Source organism: Hypanus sabinus, chromosome 20 (assembly GCF_030144855.1).
Source record: "Hypanus sabinus isolate sHypSab1 chromosome 20, sHypSab1.hap1, whole genome shotgun sequence".
NCBI lineage: Eukaryota > Metazoa > Chordata > Chondrichthyes > Myliobatiformes > Dasyatidae > Hypanus > Hypanus sabinus.
This window is the reverse complement of record NC_082725.1, coordinates 494,011-513,797: the sequence shown is the minus strand read 5'-3', so window position 1 is coordinate 513,797 and position 19,787 is coordinate 494,011. Positions and strand designations below refer to the sequence as shown.

Below are 19,787 nucleotides of genomic sequence, written 5' to 3'. Positions count from 1 at the left end.
TCACTCACTGGCCGCTTCGCTCGAGCTACCCTTCTATTTATTTGTTTGAGCTTTTCAAACTGCTTGTTTGAAAAGCTACTTGTAAGCCTTCTGACTCATCCTCAGCTCTATCATACTGGTTCCCATCCCCCTGCCTTATTAGTTTAAACCACTCCCAACAACTCTAGTAAACCTGCCCATAAAAATATTGATCCCCTTCGGAATCAAGTACAACCCGCCTCTTTTGTACAGGTCACACCTGCTCTGCTCCAGAAGAGGTCCCAATCATCCAGAAATCTGAATTTCTTCCCCGCTCCAATTTTTCAGCCAGTATTTATCTGCCACCTCATTCTATTCCTATCCTCACTGTCGTGTGGCACAGGCAGCAATTCCAAGATTACTACCCTGGAGGTCCTGCTTCTCAGCTTCCTTCCTAACTCCCTGTATTGTGATTTTAGGATGTCCTCCCTTTTTCTAACCATGTTACTGGTATCAATGTGTACCAGTATCCCAATGTGTATCCCATTCCAGGATATCATAGAAGCGTTCAGAAACATCGAGGACCCTGACACCTGGGAGGTAAACTACCACCCATGTTTCCTTTTCGTGTTCACAGAATCGCCTACCTGTCCCCCTGACTATAAAGTCCCCTATCACTGCTGCCATCCTCTTTAGCTCCCTACCCTTCTGAGTCACTTCTGAGTCTTGGCCAGACTCGGTGCCACAGGCACGGCCTCTGTTGTTTCCCCCAGGTAGGTCCCCTCAAGCTTAACATTCAGGGAATCCTGCACAAGGGCTCCCAAGTCCCTTTGCACCTCAGTTTTGTTTTGTATTTCCTCTCCATTTAGAAAATAGTCAAAATAATAAAGGCTGTACACAAATGCAAATTGCATTTAAATTACTTCATAACTTTTATTTCTAACGAAAATTTAAAGATAAACTTTGAGCACATTTTTAATGAGAGTTTAACACAACCAGTTAAGAGTACCTTAAGGAGTACAATGAGTGCTTTAATGCTGGTGACCAGTTTACCTCCTGTCTGTTTAGTCTGCTTCTACTTATCTAATCTTCACACTTCACCAAGGGCTTTTACACTGCATTTTATGGTTACTACAAAAGTAAATCTCAGGGGTTCTGGAACTGGAAGAACAGGACACCTAGCTGCTTTGAATTTAAATCTCACTGGTTCTAGAAATGGAACAAGAGGATACTCACCGGCTTTGAGTTTAAATCTTAGGGATTCTGCAAGACCAGGACACCTAACTTCTTTGAGTTGTTAGAAGACTCAAAGAGATCCCAGATGCTGGAGTCACTGCTGGAGGAACTCAACAGGTCTGCCAGCTTTGTGGAGAGACAAGATTGGAATGGAAGCACACCAGGAAGTTGGTGGGGGGGGGGGGGGGGCGAGGGTTTGGCAGAAACAGTCAGGTGGGGGTGAGAGGTGAGTGAACGTACAGATGGAGAGTGATAAGTGGAAGGACAATATGTGCAAATGATAGACTCAGTAAGAAAAGTGATGAATGAATCCAAGCACTAGCGAGGGCAGGTGAACCAGATGTGAGAGGGGATGGAGACCAGCGGAAAATGTGCATGGTATTAGGTGGCGGAGGGAGAAGGTAATTCAGTGAACTAAGTGGATTAGAAGGTGCAGGTCAAGGTAACCACTCTTAACTTGCACACTTTTCCCCAACCCCTTCTTCCACCTGGTTCCATTTATCACCACTCATCTCCTCATGTCCAGCATTCACATCTCTTGTGCTGCCCACCATCCCTTACGCCATTCGTCCACCTATCACCTACCTGCTCCCTCTTCATCCCTTTATACTGGCTATCTTCCCTCATTCCTTCCCTTCCCCAGATGCTGCCTGACCCGTTGAGTTCCTCTGGCAGTTTATCTTTTGCCTGAATTGTCAACAGGCCTGAAAAATCCTGATTACGCCAAACTATGAACGAGAAAGATACTGAAATGTGATGTAGAGATGAAAGGAGGATCAATGTCCCACCTGCTCTGAACTACCCACTACCCAGTGACAAACAACAGCAGCTCTCACATGACAGGTGACTGACATTTCATCTTCCACTGCAGTGGATGCAGTGATGAACCACAGATTTCCGTAACACAAGCTCAGCCTGTTGACACACAAGAGCTGACCACAAGTTATTTCAATTACTTTTCTAAACATAATCAAAAGGCACTACCAAATACCACAGCAGTCTAGCAGTTAAGCACAATTCACTGGAGATGCGGGAAATTGAAGGGGGGCACAGGGCAGATGATTATGATAGGGTTGGAGGTGGAAGAGCAGGTCATATTATGGGAATGATTTGAGGCTTGAATGGTAGAGAAGAAGCAGGTGTAGGGGCAGGTATAGCGTTTATTTTGCTTGCAAAGATAAGTGCCAGGAGAGAGATCAGTGGGGAGGGACAAATGGACAAGGAAGTTATGTAGGGAGCGTTCCCTGCAGAATATAAAAAGTGGGGATGGGGGGAGAGAGAGGGAAAGATGTGCTTGGTGGTAGGATTCCATTGGAGATGGTGGAAATAATAGAGAATTATTGGCTGGATGTGGAGAGATGGTAGGTGAGGACAAAAGGAACTCGATCCCTGATGGGGTGGCAGGACAATGGGGTGAGGGCAGGTGTGAGCAAAAGGGAAGAAATGTGGTTAAGGGCAGTGTTGCTGGTAGAGGAAGGGAAGCCTTTTTTTTGAAGAAAGGGAAGATTTCCTTAGTTCTGGAATGAAAAGTCTCATCCTAAGAGCAGATGCAGCAGAAATGGAGGAATTGAGAGAAAGGGATGGGATTTTTGGGAAGAGGTAGAGTCCAGGTAGCTGTGAAAGTCAGCGGATTTATAATAGACATCAGTAAATAAGCTGTCTCCAGAGACAGAGAAAGGAATAGATGGCGTGGGAAATGGACTGAGTAAATCTGATGGGAGGGTGGAAGTTGCAGGCAAAGTTGATGAAGTCAACGAGCTACGCATGGGTGCAGGGAAAAGTACCAAGGCAGTCATTGATGCAGTATAGGAAACGTTGGGAGTGACACCAGTGTAGGCTTAGTACATAGACTGTTCCACATAGCCAACAAAAAGGCAGGCATAGCTGGGATGCATGCGAGCATCTATGGCTACACCTTTTGTTCAAAGGAAGTGGGAGGAGTCAAAGGAGAATTATGTGCTGGACTGTAGTTTGTGTCTACAGTCATCTGGTGTGTTTTAATTAACTTAATTTATAATATATACCTTGTTGGCTCATGTTTGCATTTGTGCCTATTTGTTGGAATGAGGAAGGTCCATTGTGCAGCTGCTGAGAATGTTTAAGGGTTGTAGACAGATGAGTTATTCATATGGAGTCCAATCAGAAACCAAAATGGAGGGAAAGATGATCATTCAGTGAAAGGTAGAACATAGAATAGTACAGCACTGGACAAGCAATTCAGTCTGCGATGTTGTGCCAATCTGATGGCAATCTAAATACCCTCTTCCTGTGTATCGTCCATATTCGTATGTTGAGCTAAACTGCTCGATTCCACTACAAGCCTTGGTAACCTACTCCAGGCACCCAACACCCTCACCATAAAGAACTTGCCCCTTGTGTTGCCTTTAAACTTCCCGCCCACCAACCTTAAAGACATATCCTTTGCTGTTTGACATTTCTGCTCTGCGGAAAATATTCTGTTTACCTGAATAAGGCTCTCATCATTTAAAAAACCTCAATCAATTCTCCCCTCGGTCTCCAATGCTCTAGGAAGAATAACCCATATTTGTCCAGCAGCTCCTTACAGCTCAATCTGTTGAATCAAGGCAGCATTTTGGTCAGTCACTTCTGCACCTTCTCCAAGTCCTTCATATAATGAGGCAAACAGAACTGCACACAAAACTCCAAGTATGGTCTGACTACAGTTTGATATAGCTGCAGCGTGACTTCCTTACTCTAATACTCAACAACTGTATCAATGAAAGCAAGCACTCTGGAAGTTCAGTGAACTCTGGACCTGGACCCCAATGTCTCCCTATACCTCAATGCTATTAAGAGGTCTACTCTATACTTTCTCCTTTCATTTGACCTTCCTAAGTGCAAAATTTCACACTTGCCCAGATAAAACTCCATCCACCACTTATCTGTCCATAACTGTAACTGATCTCTGTCCGATGAGAGTCCTTTATAATGTCCACGCCTCCATTAATCTCAGTGTCATTTGCAAATCTACCATCTACATTTTCATCCAAATCATCACAAAGATCCCAGTGGACCACCACTGGCCACAGATAAGAATCAAGGAAAGATAAACCAAAATTGACCACAGTTGTATGTATTAAATTTCAGTACAATGGGGAAGTGTTTGATATAATTCAGACTTGCCTCATTCCATTAAGGATTCACTTACACTTGAAACAATGCCTAGAAATAGTTTGTGGACAAGCATATACAACAAAATAACAGCACAGTGCAGGGCACCAACAAGCCATTCAGCCCAAAATGTTGTGCCAAACTAATTAAACTAGTAATTAAGTACCAAAATACCTAATCCCTTCTCCACACAAAGTCCATAACCTTCTATTCACTGCACATTCACGTGCCAATCTAAGACTCTTAAACTCATTTATCAAATTTGCCTCCATCACCACTGTGTTGTCTTTACGACAGTTATTTAGTTTATAATATTTTCGCTTAGTAATTCATTTGTTAGTATTTTCTAGTTAGAATTAGAAGTGTTTAAAGTATATTCATTGCATGTAAAATATATCGGCATGCGATGACGTCACATCCGGTTTCGCTGCGTCTTGTGGGAAAGTACGGGTTTGAAATTAGCGCGAGGGGGGGGGGGGGGGCTCACCACGAGGCACACCTGAGCAGAAGTTGTTTTGCAGGCATGAGAAATCACAGTGAGAGCAACGCTGTAAGTTAATAGATAATCGATATATTGAACTAAGATGTTAATGCCGATCCTGTTAAAAGTAACGAAGGTCGATAATGTTTATGTTTTCGTTAGTTAAAGAGTTGCGGATAGTTTGCATTGAAGTGTATTTAAAGTAGTCAATGGCGTAGGTAAACTCTGCCTGTATACTGCACCTTAATGTAATGTAGTTATAGTCACTTTTACAAGTATTTACAATGGAAATGTGATATTAAGAAAGGAACAAATACTGTATCAATCTTGTATTGTTTTATCAACAGTTTTCACCAAATGTTAATGTGAAGAGTGAACAGTAAATGGTTAATCTTACTGCGATCTGGTTCTCATTGACTGTGGTTTATCTCGACGTTGAATTCGACGTTATCAGTTACATGCGAAGGAGAACGTTACAACCACCCTATTCAGTGTACCCACCACTAAGTTGAAAAAAAACTTGCCCTGCACATTTCCTTTGAACTTGCCCCCACACACCTTAAATGCATGCCCTCTGGTATTAGGTATTTCAACCATAGGGAAAAGATACTAACTGTCTACTCAATCTATGCTTCTCATCATCTTAGAAACTTCTATCAGATTGGACCATGCTTTCTAATCCAGGTAGCATCCTGCTAAACCTCTTCTACAACCTCTCCAAGGCCGCTTCCCATAATGAAGCGATGAGAATTAAATGCCAAGGGCCTTTCTATCATGTCCCAAAGTATAACTTCTCGCATCTGGCCAGATTAAACTCCAGCTGCCATTTTGCCACTGATATCTGCAAATGATCTACATCCACTGTACACCTTTACATTTAAGTGAATAATTAGTCTGTCAGAGAGACACTGAGAACAAAACCTGTGTAGATTGCACATTTAGAGCACATTGTATGTTAATTTACTCAATATGGTGTAGGGTAACAACCTCACCATTACTCTTTACAGTAAAAGTAACTTCAACAATACTCTATTCTTTCCCAGATAACTATTTTCCAACAGTAGATTATTTTACCATTGATGCTCTTGCAGATGAATTTGGCTTCTTCAGTTCCAGCATCCTGTTTCTATGTTGATTTGATAATTGTCTAACAGATTCAACCTAAATGAAAACATAGCAAATTAAAGAACCAATCAGTGACAAATAAGATTTTTTACGACCATCTGCTGAAATTGATTTTACAATTCTACGATTCAGTGACAGCACGAATTCTGGTGGTAACCAGAAAGTTTTCTTGTTTAGCAGTGGCAAGTTAAAGACTTATTTTTATTTTCCTGCATATTGCTACATATTAAAAAGTGAAAATGCTGGAACCTTCACCAGTCTGACATCTAGGACCCACAATATTAACCTGTTTCTTTGTACAGATGCTGCTGACCTGAATGCTTCAGCATTCCCTTTCTAGTTTAGATCCCAACATCTGCAGTTTTTATTCCCTTTACACAGTTATTAGTGTTGAGGAAAATCCAAACCAAACAACAGTTAAAAGAGAATAGAGACAAGATAACTAGTCATTTCACCAAAACCAGAATCATAGCATTGCCCTCACCCAGATCAATACAATTACAATACTTCACTGAACCAGCGATACAATTGGGGGTCAATTCCCTGCCACTATCTATAAGGAGTTTGTTCATTTTCCCTATGACCATATGGATTTTCTCTGGTGCTAGTTTCCTCCCACATTTCAAACACATTCGGGTTAGGGTTAGATAGTTGCAAGGATGCTAGGTTGGCGCCTGAAGTGTGACAACACTTGAGGACTGCCCAGTAAAATCTTCGCTGATTTGATTTGATGCAAGATGTCACAATTCACTGTATGTTTTGAAATACATGTGACAAATAATTAAAGCTAATAACAAAGCATAAAACCAAGTTTCATCCTAGTGCCATTCAGACCCAAAGCTTTAAAACAATGTTTGAGGTTATAACTATCTACTTCCTGCATTTCCCATGCCCTTTCACCAGATTATTTTCAGAAATTAATCTTACTCTTAAAGTCAGCAACATAAAAAACCATTTAAATACCATTATGTATACCTAAGTAAAGTGTGAGTAACTCAAAAACATTTCAAGCTCATCGGCATGAGAAATATTCAACATGCCACTACGGCATTGCAAGGTTTTGCAAGACAATTAATTATCAGAACATTCTACAAGTTAAAGATTCAGCTTGCTTAGTTCACATCACATTTGGATTATCCATGCAAAAAAGTCAAAGTACTTTAGTCTAGTTATTAGTCTTTCCTACTGCAATGACTTGGGAGTGTCTGGAATTCAGATGCAACTAATCTGACAACTTTGAAAATTTTACATACTATACAATTATTTAAATCTGCAATAAACCAAAAGAAATAAAAACAGAATTAGGCTATTCGGCCCACGGAGCCTGCTCCAGCATTCCATCATGGCTAATTTATTATCCCTATTAACCCCATTCTCCTGCCTTCTCCCTGGAACCTTTGACACCCTTACTAATCAAGAACCTATCAATTTCTGCTTTATATATACCCAAGGACTTGGCCTCTACATTGTCTAGGGCAATGAATTCCACAGATTCACCACCCGCTGGCTAAAGAAATTCCTCCTCATCTGTTCTAAATGGATGCCTATCTATTCTGAGGCTGTACCCTATAGTCCTAGACTCCTTCATCATAGGGAACATGCTCTCCACATCTACTCTATCCAGGTTTTTCAATATTCGAAAGGCTTCAATGAGATGCCCCCTCATTCTTCTAAACTCCTGTGAGTACAGGCCCAGACTAATCAAACTCTCTGCATACTCTAACCTTTTCATTCCTGAATTCATTCTCACGAATCTCCTCTGGGCCCTCTCCATTGCCCACACATCATTACATAGACACAGGGCCCAAAACTACTCGTAATACTCCAAGTGCAATCTGTCCAATACCTTATAAAGCTTCAGTATCACATCCTTGCTCTTATATTCCAGTCCTCTTGAAATGAATGCTAACATTGCATTTGCCTTCCTTCGAACATAAGAATACAAGAAACAGGAGCAGGAGTAGGCCATTTGAACCATTAAGCCTGTTCCACCATTCAATTAAGATTATAGCAGATCTGACTATGGACTCATCTCCACCTACCTACCTTTCCCATAACCTTTAATTCCCCTACTATGCAAAATTCTATCCAATCTTGGTTTCTCCCCATTTAGGAAATAGTCCACACATTTATTCCTTCTACCAAAGGGCATGATAATCACTTCTCTACACTATATTCTATCTGCCACTTCTTTACCATTCTCCCAATCTGTCCAAGTCCTTCTGTAGACTCCCTGCTTCCTCAACACTAACCGCCCCTCCACCTAACTTCATATCATCCACAAACTCGGCCATAACACCATCAATTCCATCATCCAACTTGTGACATACATCATGAATAGAAGTGGTCCCAATACGGACCCCTGTAGAACACCATTGGTCACCAGCAGTTAACCAGAGTGGGCCCCCTTTATTCCCACTCTTTGCTTCCTGCCAGTAAACCAATCTTCAAATACGCTGGTATCTTTCCTGTAATAGCATGGGCTCTTATCCTGTTAAGCAACCTCAGTGTAGCATCTTGTCAAAGGCCTTCTGAAGATCCATGTAAACAACATCCAGTGACTCTCCTTTGTCTATCCTGCTTGTTACTTCCTCAAAGAATTCCAACAGATTTATCAGGCATGATTTCCCCTGAAGGAAATCATGCTGACTTTGGTCTACTTTATCGTGCAGCTCCAAAGTATCCCAACACCTCATCCTTAACAATCGACTCATCCTTAACATATTCCCAAGCACTGAAGTCAGGCTAGCTAGCCTATAATCTCCTTTCTTTTGCCTCTCTCAAGTGACATTTACAATTTTCCAGTCCTCTGGAACTATTCCAAAATCTAGTGATTCCTGAAAGATCATTACTAATGTATCCACGATCTCTTCTGCTAACTCTTTCAGAGCAACTGCACTCACTTCTGCCCCGACACTTGAATTTCTGACATACTGCTAATGTCTTCCATAGTGCAAACTGACGCAAATACTTATTAAATTAATCTTTGCTCTATTAAATGCCCTCTCTTTTCCCTTTATGCTCTCTTTGACTTCTGATCAGCCACAGTTGCCTCATCCTCCCTTTAGAATACTACTTCATCTTTGAGATGTATCTTTCCTGTGCCTTCCAAATTGTTACCAAAACACCAGCCATTGCTGTTCTGCCCATCATCCCTACCAGTATCCCCTTCCAATCAACTTTGGCCAGCTCCTCTTTCATGGTTAATAGGTTACATTCCCACTCAAAGTATCAGTATTCAAGATACTGAAGTGTTACCACTGCAGCCATTGTCATCATAGTGCATAATTCAATAGACAATAAGTGCAGGAGTAGGCCATTCAGCCCTTAGAGCCAGCACTGCCATTCAATGTGATCATTGCTGATCATTCACAATCAGTACCTCATTCCTGTCTTCTTCCCATATCTCTTGACTCTGCTATCTTTAAGAGCTTTATCTAATTCTTTCTTGAAAGCATCCAGAGAATTGGCCGCCACTGCCTTCTGAGGCAGAGCATTCCATAGATCCACAACTCTCTGGGTGAAAAAGTTTTTCCTGAACTCCGTTCTAAATGGCCTACCCCTTATTCTTAAACTGTGGCCTCTGGTTCTGGACTCCTCCAACATCGGGAACATGTTTCCTGCCTCCAGCGTGTCCAATCCCTTAATAATCTTATATGTTTCAATCAGATCCCCTCTCATCCTTCTAAATTCCAGTGTATACAAGCCCAGTTGCTCCAATTTTTCAACATATTACAGTCCCACCATCCTGGGAATTAACCTCGTGAACCTACTCTGCACTCCCTCAATAGCAAGAATTTCCTTCCTCGAACTTGGAGACCAAAACTAAACACAATACTCCAGGTGTGGTCTCACCAGGGCCCTGTACAACTGCAGAAGGACGTCTTTACTCCTATACTCAACTCCTTGTTATGAAGGCCAACATGCCATTAATTTTTTTCACTGCCTGCTGTACCTGCATGCTTACTTTCAGTGACTAATGTACAAGAACACCTAGATCTCGTTGTACTTCTCCTTTTCCTAACTTGACACCATTCAGATAGTAATCTGCCTTCCTGTTCTTGCCACCAAAGTGGATAACCTCACATTTATCCACATTAAACTGCATCTGCCATGCATCTGCCCACTCACCCAACCTGTCCAAGTCACCCTGCATCCTCCTAACATCCTCCTCATATTTCACACTGCCTCCCAGCTTTGTGTCATCTGCAAATTTGCTAATGTTACTTTTAATCCCTTCATTTAAATCATTAACGTATATTGCAAATAGCTGCGGTCCCAGCACCGAGCCTTGCAGTACCCCACTAGTCACTACCTGCCATTCTGAAAAGGACCCGTTAATCCCTACTCTTTGTTTCCTGTCTGCCAACCAATTTTCTGTCCATGTTGGTACCTGACCCCCAATACCATGTGCTCTAATTCTGCCCATTAATCTCCTATGTGGGACCTTGTCAAAGGGTTTCTGAAACTCCAGGTACACTACATCAATTGGCTCTCCCGTGTCCATTTTCAAAGTTACATCCTCAAAAAATTCCAGAAGATTAGTCAAGCATGTTTTCCCCTTCATAAATCCATGCTGACTCCGACCGATCCTGTTACTGCTATCCAAATGTACCGCTATTTCATCTTTTATAATTGACTCTTGCATCTTCCCCACCACTGATGTCAGGCCAACTGGTCTATAATTCCCTGTTTTCTCTCTGCTGCAGTTTCTAAATGGACATTTACAATGGCAGAAACTCAAATTAGGTTGCACATTACCAGACTTACTATTACAGGGAGATCTCAGCCAATATTGCTCCCACTGTTAAAAACTGCTTCAATTATAGTACCGGAGAGAAATTATTTTAACAATGGAGACAAATTGCAAAAATGCAACTAGTTACAAATCTATCAAATACAGAATAGTTTATTAAATGAAGACACAGGAGATTTTACTGACAAAGATCTTTCCAAAGGTGAACAAATTTATAAGGCAGGAAATTGCTGAACTGTATTTATGATTTAGAATTAAATTCAAATTTAAACCCTGTGAAATCCAATCTGCAAAGTGACCTGAAAGTTAGCTGAAACCTCAGTCTTAGTTACTACTTTACCAAAGTATAGAAACAGAAGAACAAGTTAGATAGTGAATGAGATTAACTGATCATGTATAATTATGCTTCCATTTTACAAATACACTCTTACATAATGTTGTAAGTTTCCTCCTGCCCTACTGTTATAATATTCCAGTCGAAGTTCTTCAGGGGAGATGTCCACAAGACCTGCAGGAGAATCAATCAGGTTTATTACACTCATATATGACATGAAATGCGTTGGTTTGTAGCAGCAGTACAATGCAAACACAAAAATCTATAAACAAATAGTGCAGAGAAAAAGAATAATGAGATAGTGTCACTGGAACATTCAGAAACCTGATGATGGAAGGGGTCTTCGGGATATTTCATACCTCCTTCCTGATGGTAGTAATGAGAAGAGGGCACATAATATAAACAACATTCCTCAATTTGCATAGTGGGCAGCAGGGACGGCCTTTAAAACTTGCAAAGTGATCTGGACCAGCTTAAAAAATGGCTGAAAAATATGACAGATGGAATTTAATGCAGACAAGTGTGAGGTGTTGAACTTTGGGAGGACCAACCAGGGTAGGACTCATACAGTGAGTGGTAGGGCACTGCGGAATGTGGTAGAACAGAAGGATCTAGGAATACATATTCCATAATTTCTTTAAAGTGGCAGCACAGGTAGGTAGGGACTTAAAAAAAGCTTTAAGCACATTGGCCTTTATAAATCAATGTATTAAGTACAGGAGTTAGAATGTTTATGTTGAAGTTGTATAAGTTTTGGTCACCTACCTGTAGAAAAGTTATCAATAAGTACAAAGAAAATTTACAAGGATGTTGCCAGGACTTGAGGACATGAGTTATAGGGAGAGGTTGAATAGGTTAGGACTTTATTTACTGGAGCACAGGAAAATGAGGGGGAGGTCTTATGGAGGTATACAAAATTATGAGGGGTATAGATATGGTGAATGCATGCAGGCTTTTCCCCTCTGGCTGGTTGATACTACAACTAAAGGTCACAGGTTAAGGGTGAAAGGTGAAATGTTTAAGGGGAACCTGAGGAGGAAACTCTTGACTCAGAGGGTGATGCAAGTGTGTAACAAACTGCCAGTGGAAGTGGTGGATGTGGGTTCAATTGTAACACTTAAGAGAAGTTTGGATAGATAAATGGATAAGAGAGGTGTGGAAGGCTGTGGTTCAGATGCAAGTAGATACGACTAAGCAGAAAATTAGTCCAGCGTGGACTAGATGGTTCTAAGGGCCTGTTTCTGTGCTGTAATGCTCTATGATGCTACTACCTTAATTTCTTAATCATTGAATTGTCTTTGGAATCTCTTAACATATCATTAGTTTTCTTACTTCCAAGCCTCGATCTGTTCCAAAATCCTCTGGCTTGGAATTACAAAGAGTAAAATGAAAGTGAAACAGAAGTGAAAAATGAATTTACTTTTGGATAAACCAGCTGCACAAAAACAGAAGCTAATCACACCTGAAACACAAGCGTATTCTCTGGTAACAGAATAACAGGAGAACAGCCACTGTCCAGAAGATTCCCATGATTCAATGTCTTTTCTTACAAGTTCCCTGAAAAAAATTGACAGCAATCACCATAATGTATATAGCATTTCTTCATAAATGATTAGTACTGTAATGCTACATGCGCTTGTCAAAGGCTTTTGGAAATTCACTGGCTCTCCTTTGTCTATCCTACCTGTTATTCCTCAAATAATTCCAAATGATTTGTCAGGCAAGATTTCCCCTAAAGGAAACCATGCTGACTTTGGCCAATTTTATCATGTGCCAAAACATCATCCTTAATAATAGACTCCAACATCTTCTCAACCACTGAAGTCAGGCTAACTGGTCTACAGTTTACTTTCTTCTGTCTCTCTCGCTTCTTAAAGCGGGCAATGACACTTGCAATTTTCCAGTCCTCAGGAACCATTCCAGAATCTAGTGATTCGTGAAAGATCATTATTAATGCCTCCACAATCTCGTCAGCTACCTTTTTCAGAACCCTGGGTCCATCTTGTCCAGGTGACTAATTTGTCTTCAGGCTTTTCACCTTCTTACTAAGTAATAATAGCTACACACACTTTGGCCCCCTGACATGCTCAAATTTCTGGCAATTGTTGGTGTCGTCCATAATGAAGATTGACCCAAAATACTTATTCAGTTTATACGCTTTTTTTTGGTTCCCCATTACTAACCCGCCAGCGTCATTTCCCAGCAGTCCAATATTCATTCTCTTTTATTCTTTCTAAACCTGAAAAAAACTTTTAGTACCCCTTTTATATTATTGGCTAGCTTACTTTTATATTTCATCTTAATTTCTCCTGCTTTTTCAGTTAGCTTCTGTTGGTTTTTAAAAGCTTCCCAATCCTCTACTTCCCACTAATTGTTGTTATATTATATGTCCTTCTTTTGCTTCTATGTTGTCTTTGGCTTTCTGTCAGCCACAGTTGCCTCATCCTCTCTTTAGGATACTATTTCATCTTTGGAATGCATCTATCCTGCACCATCTGAACTGTCCCAAGAAACTCCAGCCACTGCCCAACAAGATTGCACTGATGGTGACTATTAAGAGAGCATGGGAATGTATTTGTCTAACATGGACAGACTGGGATTGCTAGTGATCACTTAACATGGTTACACTCACATACGCAAACCATCCACTTCTCTAAAGGCTGTTTAGCACCATGATGTGTAATACCAACAGGATCCCTTCAGATACAGTGTAGGTAAGTATATGGTCATGCACTCTGATAGAAGTAATAAGCAGAGACTATTTTCTAAACAGGAATGAATTCAGAAATCAGCAGTGGAAAGGGACTTGGGAAGTCCTCATTGTAGGATTCCCTAAAGGTTAACTTCAGGTTAATTCAAGGTAAAGAACACAATTAAAACACTAGACATAAATACACAAGATAACTTGTATACATAGATTGATTATATATACATAAAGTGACACTAACATAGGAGTGCCTGTACATAAGGTTACTCTAACAGAAAATGATACAGAAGAGTGGGTTAGTAGATGGTGGTATTATTCAGTCTTACTGACTGAGGAAAGTTTTTGAGTCTGATGAGTGAAAGGCTCAGATAGAGTGGATGTGGAGAGGATGTATCAAATAATGGGTGGGAAAAATCAAGGATCAGAAGGTACAGCCTCAGAATAGAAGGCCAGTTCCCATGTCATCAGTAAGGAGTTTGTACATTCCTCCCCATGAACACATGTGGATTTCCTCTGCATGCTCCAGTTTCTTCACACATTCTAAAAGCGTATGAATTTTAAGTCATTGTAAGTCATCCTGTTAAATAGGTGGGTTTCTGGGAGGTGTGGCTCATTCACAGGAAGGACCTGTTCCACACGGTCTCTCTAAATTAACTAAATAATGTCTCAAGACGAGGAGGAACTTCTCAGCCAAAAGTGGCAAATCAGTGGAATTTATTTACTTTATTTTCATTTACCATCTGGAGATAGAGGAGGAGCTAAGGAGCATTAATGGCACCCAACGGTGACTCCTTTGCTTGCATCTTTGGAAACAGCTCCATTTCCATCTTTATTTTTATCTCTATTTTTTCCCCTTCAGGGTTCTTTTTTTTAAATTTTTTTTTATTAGTTTTTCAAAACATTTTACAAAGTAAAAACCCCAAATCCCAATGAGGAACATTAAAACAGTGCAAAATTAAGCATACAATAACAATATGCTACAAAGGAAGAGAATTTAGCAAAAAAAAAGCACCTAAATTAAAGACAAGTAAGCTTAGTGTCCTCCCCAAGCCCCACAACACAAGAAAAAAACAACAGCAACTCCAGACCAACCACAACACAATATAGAGAAAATAAGTCAGGACAGCCAAGCTCCCAGACTGTGAATACACTCAGCAACAGAGGATAATAATGCCTTCTACCAGAAAAAAAAAGGAGCTGAAAGCAAGGGACCAAAAAGAAAAAAAAACCATAGTCAAGAGGAAGGTTATGAAAGTACTCGATAGAAGGTCCCCAGAGCTTATGGAACTTTAGATCTGAATTGAGAACTGAATAATGAATTTTTTCGAGGTCCAAACAGGCCATGATGTCGTTAAGCCATTGAGCATGAGTGGGTGGGACAGCATCTCCCCATCTGAGGAGGATCAAGCGTCTAGCCAGGAGAGAGGCAAAGGATAATATTCGGCATTTGGTCGGACCCAGACATAAATCTGTCTCGCCCCAAAAACCGAACAGAGCAATTAAGGGGTTTGGTTCTAGGTGCTGATTCAGAATACACGATAACGTAGTGAAGACATCTTTCCAGAATTTCTCCAAGCTAGGACAGAACCAGTACATATGGATGAGAGAGGCCATGCCCCTCTTGCATTTATCACAGAGCCGACTAACGCTAGGGTAGAATCGAGATAGTTTAGATTTAGACATATGGGCTCTATGAACAATCTTAAACTGTAAAAGGCAGTGGTGAGCACAAAGAGAGGTTGAGTTAACTGATTTGAGAACTGAATCCCAGCTCTCCTCAGATAAGGAGATATTTAAATCCTGCTCCCAGGCCATTTTGATTTTATCCATGGGGGCCCGTCGTAAAGCCGCTAGTTTATCTCGGATGATTGATATTAAGCCCTTACCTAGTGGATTCATGGAAAGAAATAGGTCCATAGCATTTTTCGCAGGCACTTCAGGGAAGTTAGGAATTAAAGGAGCAATAAAGTGTTGGATTTGGAGATATCTGAAAAAATGAGCATTGGGCAGATTGAACTTAACAGAGAGCTGCTGAAAAGCAGCAAAGTGATTATCAATGAAAAGATCTTCAAAATGTCTAATGCCCCTCCCTTCAGGGTTCTTTTGACCTGGAATTACACATTCACTATGGTTCTTTGCGGGAATGGGACTCACTCTTGGGGTATCACGAATGGCCATTATTCGACACGCCAAAGGCGCAGCCTGAGCTTAGCTCACCTTGGAGGGACGAGATCTCATGGTTCTAGAGACAGGCAGATCAAAGGTCTGTGTCCAGGTAGGAGATCAGTGTGCTGTGGGAGATAGAAGATCTAAGGCTGTGTGCCCAGAAACCCAAGATCTTTGGGCACAGAGCTCAGAAAAAGCAACGCAACAGACTTTTAACACTGTAAACCAGCAAGTTGTTTGTTATGTCTTCCCTCTCACTGTGAAACAGAGACAACTCTTTCTCCCTTAATAGAGACAGAAAGAGCCTATAGTATGTCAAATACCGGATGAAGAAGTAGTCTTTGGAATACTGCAAGTCTGTGTCTTTGCTGTTGCTTTGCTCACGCTTGAGTGCTCAGTGGCGAGTGTTGATGCTTTTTTTTGCTGGTGGGGGAGGTGGGATCGTTACTTGCTGCTGCTGCTGTGCGCAGGAGGGAGTGGAGCTAGGGAGGACTTTGGGGTTCTAACATTTATCTGTCATTCATTCGTTGGGCCTTTCCTGTTTTTCGTAGATAGTTGCGAGGAAAAGGCATTTCAGGATATATATTGTATACATTTCTCTGACATTAAATGTACCTTTGACCTTTGAGATACAGCTCAAAATAGACTCTTTTTGTCCTTTGAGCCACACCATACAGCAACCCTTGATTTAACCCAAGCATCGCCTAATCATAGGACATTTTTGACCAACTAACCTACTAGCCAGTACGTCTTTGGACTGTGGGAGAACCGGAGGATCAAGAGAAAAACCCACGCATTCCACGGGAAAAATGTATAAACTCCTTACAGATGACATCCAAGACCCCAGATTCCAACTGTTTTCTAAATTTCACTTGGCGGCTTGTTTACTAAATTTTGAAGAGCTACCCTTCCCATATTGGCTGCATCTTCACCTGTCCAACATGCTTTGGAATGTTAGAAGATACTTTACTGAAAGAACTTTTAAAAATACAAGACCTTTCTTAATGAAAAACGTATCAAAAAGCAATGACGACACTCACAGTAAGCTGTCCACATCGCGGTCTTCATTATCATTAGACAGAACTGTAAACCGGTTCTGTATAAAGCTGGTAGAATTTGAAACTGCTTTCTTCCCAGTGTCTGAGCAACCAAATCCTTTCCTCTCGACATCCCTGCCACTGCTTCCCCATGTTGGCGTTTTGGAGAAAGTTGGTGGTTGAATGTATCGTGGTTGATGCTTCTGGAACTGATTTCCCCAGCTTCCCCTGTTGTTACTGTGGGCTTAAACAGATAACGGCTAAGTATCAAACACAGTGCAGATAGCTGTTAGAATTTTTAAATATATTAAAGGTATTTTCATAAAATGCTGTACATCCAGCTTACTTAAATACATTTTTAACTACTAAGTACAGAATCTCATCAAACAAAATGTTTCTAACCTACATATTAAAGAGTTAAGACAGGTTACTGGTGCAAAGCTGCCCCAACACTTCCTCCCTTGTCACCAGCCAGGGCCCTAAACATCCCTTGCAGGTGAGTTACTTTTCCACATGTGAATCCTGTAGTTATTAATTGCATCCACTTTAGCAGTCTTCAACCTGGCAGCATCAACATTCAATTCTTAAACTTCTGGTTACTGTCCTTCCCCCCGCCTCCACACTACTTTTCTCTCTCCACCTGATCCAACTGGCTCCCAGCTCCAGCTATCTTCACTCTCGCCCACTCTTTCCCTCTCCATAATCCACACTCCTCCCATCAGAGTCCCTCCACGCCCTTCTCCTTTCATTCTATGCTCTAACATTTCTCTATTAGATGCCATCATCTTCAACCCTTTCACCCATCATTTCCCAGTTTGAGCCATCGTTTCCAGTCTCCCCAGTCCCTCATCTGCCAATCACCTGTATCCACCCATCACTTGCCAGCTCTTGCTCCACCCCATCCCCTACCTCTTTAACATGGCAACTCTCCTCTTTCTATCCCGTCCTCATAAGCATCTCAAATTAAAACTTCAGCTGTCCATTTTTATCCATAGATGCTACCCAACTTTCTGGGTTCATCCAATGCTTTGTGTGTGTTGCATTATTGCAACAAATACACAAATATCCCAATAGTATCTTGTCCCAATACAATGCAAAATTCTTTTGTGCTCTAGTGAGGAAAGTACTGGCTTATTCAACCTTTCCCTATTACTATTGGAGTATAAAAGTCGCATTGTTTGCTGTGTTAACCAAAACTATGTAGTCAGCTTTGAACTTGCTATTTGCTATGCATGTATCCAATTCAGTAGGAGAATGAAATCTTAAGACTGTAGAAGACAATGGTGTGTTAATGAGGTAGCTAAGAGATGTAGATTAGAACATGATTAAGTCAATGGGTAGAAACAAGTGATACGCAACTGCAACTGTAGACGGATTGGATATGCTAATGCAACTAAACCAGGAGATTGCTATAAAAAATGCTACGTACAAGGATCGGTAGGCAATCAGCTACTAGCTCAATGACTGTCTCAGCTTTGATTTGCAAATTAAAGTTTAACCCTTCTTGAAGAATCTTCTGCGTCTCCTGGTCATTTGTGGGGCACGAGAAACCACGACATTACTCAGGTCAAGTCCTGGCAACATCCTATAAATTTTCTCTACACTCTTTCAACCGTATTGATATCTTTTGAGGTTCTGTAGCTGCGATACAGACAACCAGATGGTATGTTGCCTCCCTGGTGCCAGGATCAGGGTTGTCTTGAATAGTGTCTATTGCATTCTTAAGGGTGAGAGAGTGATCAGCCAGATGTCTTGGTACATATTGGCACCAATGACATAGGTAGATAAGGTGAGGAGATCCTGAACAGAGATTTTAGGGAGCTCGATAGAAAGTTGAGAAACAGGACCTCCAGGGTAGTAAGCTCTAGATTGTTGTTTATGCCATGTGCCAGTCAGGATAAGAATAGAATGATTTGGCTGGTGAATGCATGGCTGAGGAACTGGTGGAGGGGGCAGCGTTCAGATTTATGATCATTGGGATCTCCTCTAGGGAAGGTACAACCTGTACAAAAGGAACAGGTTACACCTGAACCCAAGGGGATCCAATATCCTTGCGGGTGGGTTGTTCGGATGGGTTTAAATTTATTTGGTGGGGGATGGGAAGCAGAGTGATAATGCTGAAGATGAGGTAGTTGGTTTACAAGCTGAGGCGACATGTAGTGAGACTCCTAGCATGAGAGGCTGATAGTAGGGCAAAATTGCAGTCAACAGGATGAGTTGCAACATAAAAGGAGAACAAAATTGAAAAGGGCGATTAGAGAACTGAAGGTGTTATATTTGAATATAAGCAATATACAGAATAAGACTGATTAAGTTGTAGCATAGTTACAGATTGGCATGTGTGATGTTGTAGCCATCACTGAGTCATAGCTGAAAGAAGATTAAGCTCCCAGCTATAATGTCTAAGGATACATATTGTATCAAAAGGACAAGCAGGAGAACAGAGGGTTGGCATGGTTCTGTTGGTTAAAAGTGAAGTCAAATCATTAGGAAGAGGTGACACAGGGTCAGAAGGTGTTGAATCATTGTGATAGAGCCAAGGAACTGCAAGTGTAAAAAGACCCTGGTGGGAGTTGAATACAGACCCCCCAAAGGAGTAGCAAATAGTCTACAAATTACAACTGGAGATAGAAAATGCATGTCAAAACAGCAATGTTACAATAGTCATCAGGAATTTCAATATGCAGGTAGTCTGGGAAGATCAGGTTGCTACTGGATTCCAAGAAGGGGAATTTCTAGAATGCCTACGAGATGGCTTTTTAAGAGCAGCTTGTAGTTGAGCCCACTAGGAGATCAGCTATTCTGGATTGAATGTTATGCAATAAACCAAAATTGATGAGAGAGCTTAAGGTAAA

At 41.2% G+C, this 19,787-nt stretch overlaps 1 protein-coding gene across 1 annotated transcript in view; it reads right to left on the bottom strand.

Moving 5' to 3' along the window:
• LOC132378215 (protein QNR-71-like) overlaps positions 1 to 19,787 on the bottom strand; it is a 161,906-nt gene that overhangs the window by 117,835 nt on the left and 24,284 nt on the right. Inside the window, exons 2-5 of the mRNA XM_059944927.1 lie at positions 16,936 to 17,176; positions 12,485 to 12,579; positions 11,120 to 11,196; positions 5,882 to 5,968 (exon numbers count right to left, since the gene is read on the bottom strand). Coding sequence (XP_059800910.1) covers positions 5,882 to 5,968; positions 11,120 to 11,196; positions 12,485 to 12,579; positions 16,936 to 17,176 — 500 coding nt within the window. The remainder of the gene's footprint in view (positions 1 to 5,881; positions 5,969 to 11,119; positions 11,197 to 12,484; positions 12,580 to 16,935; positions 17,177 to 19,787) is intronic.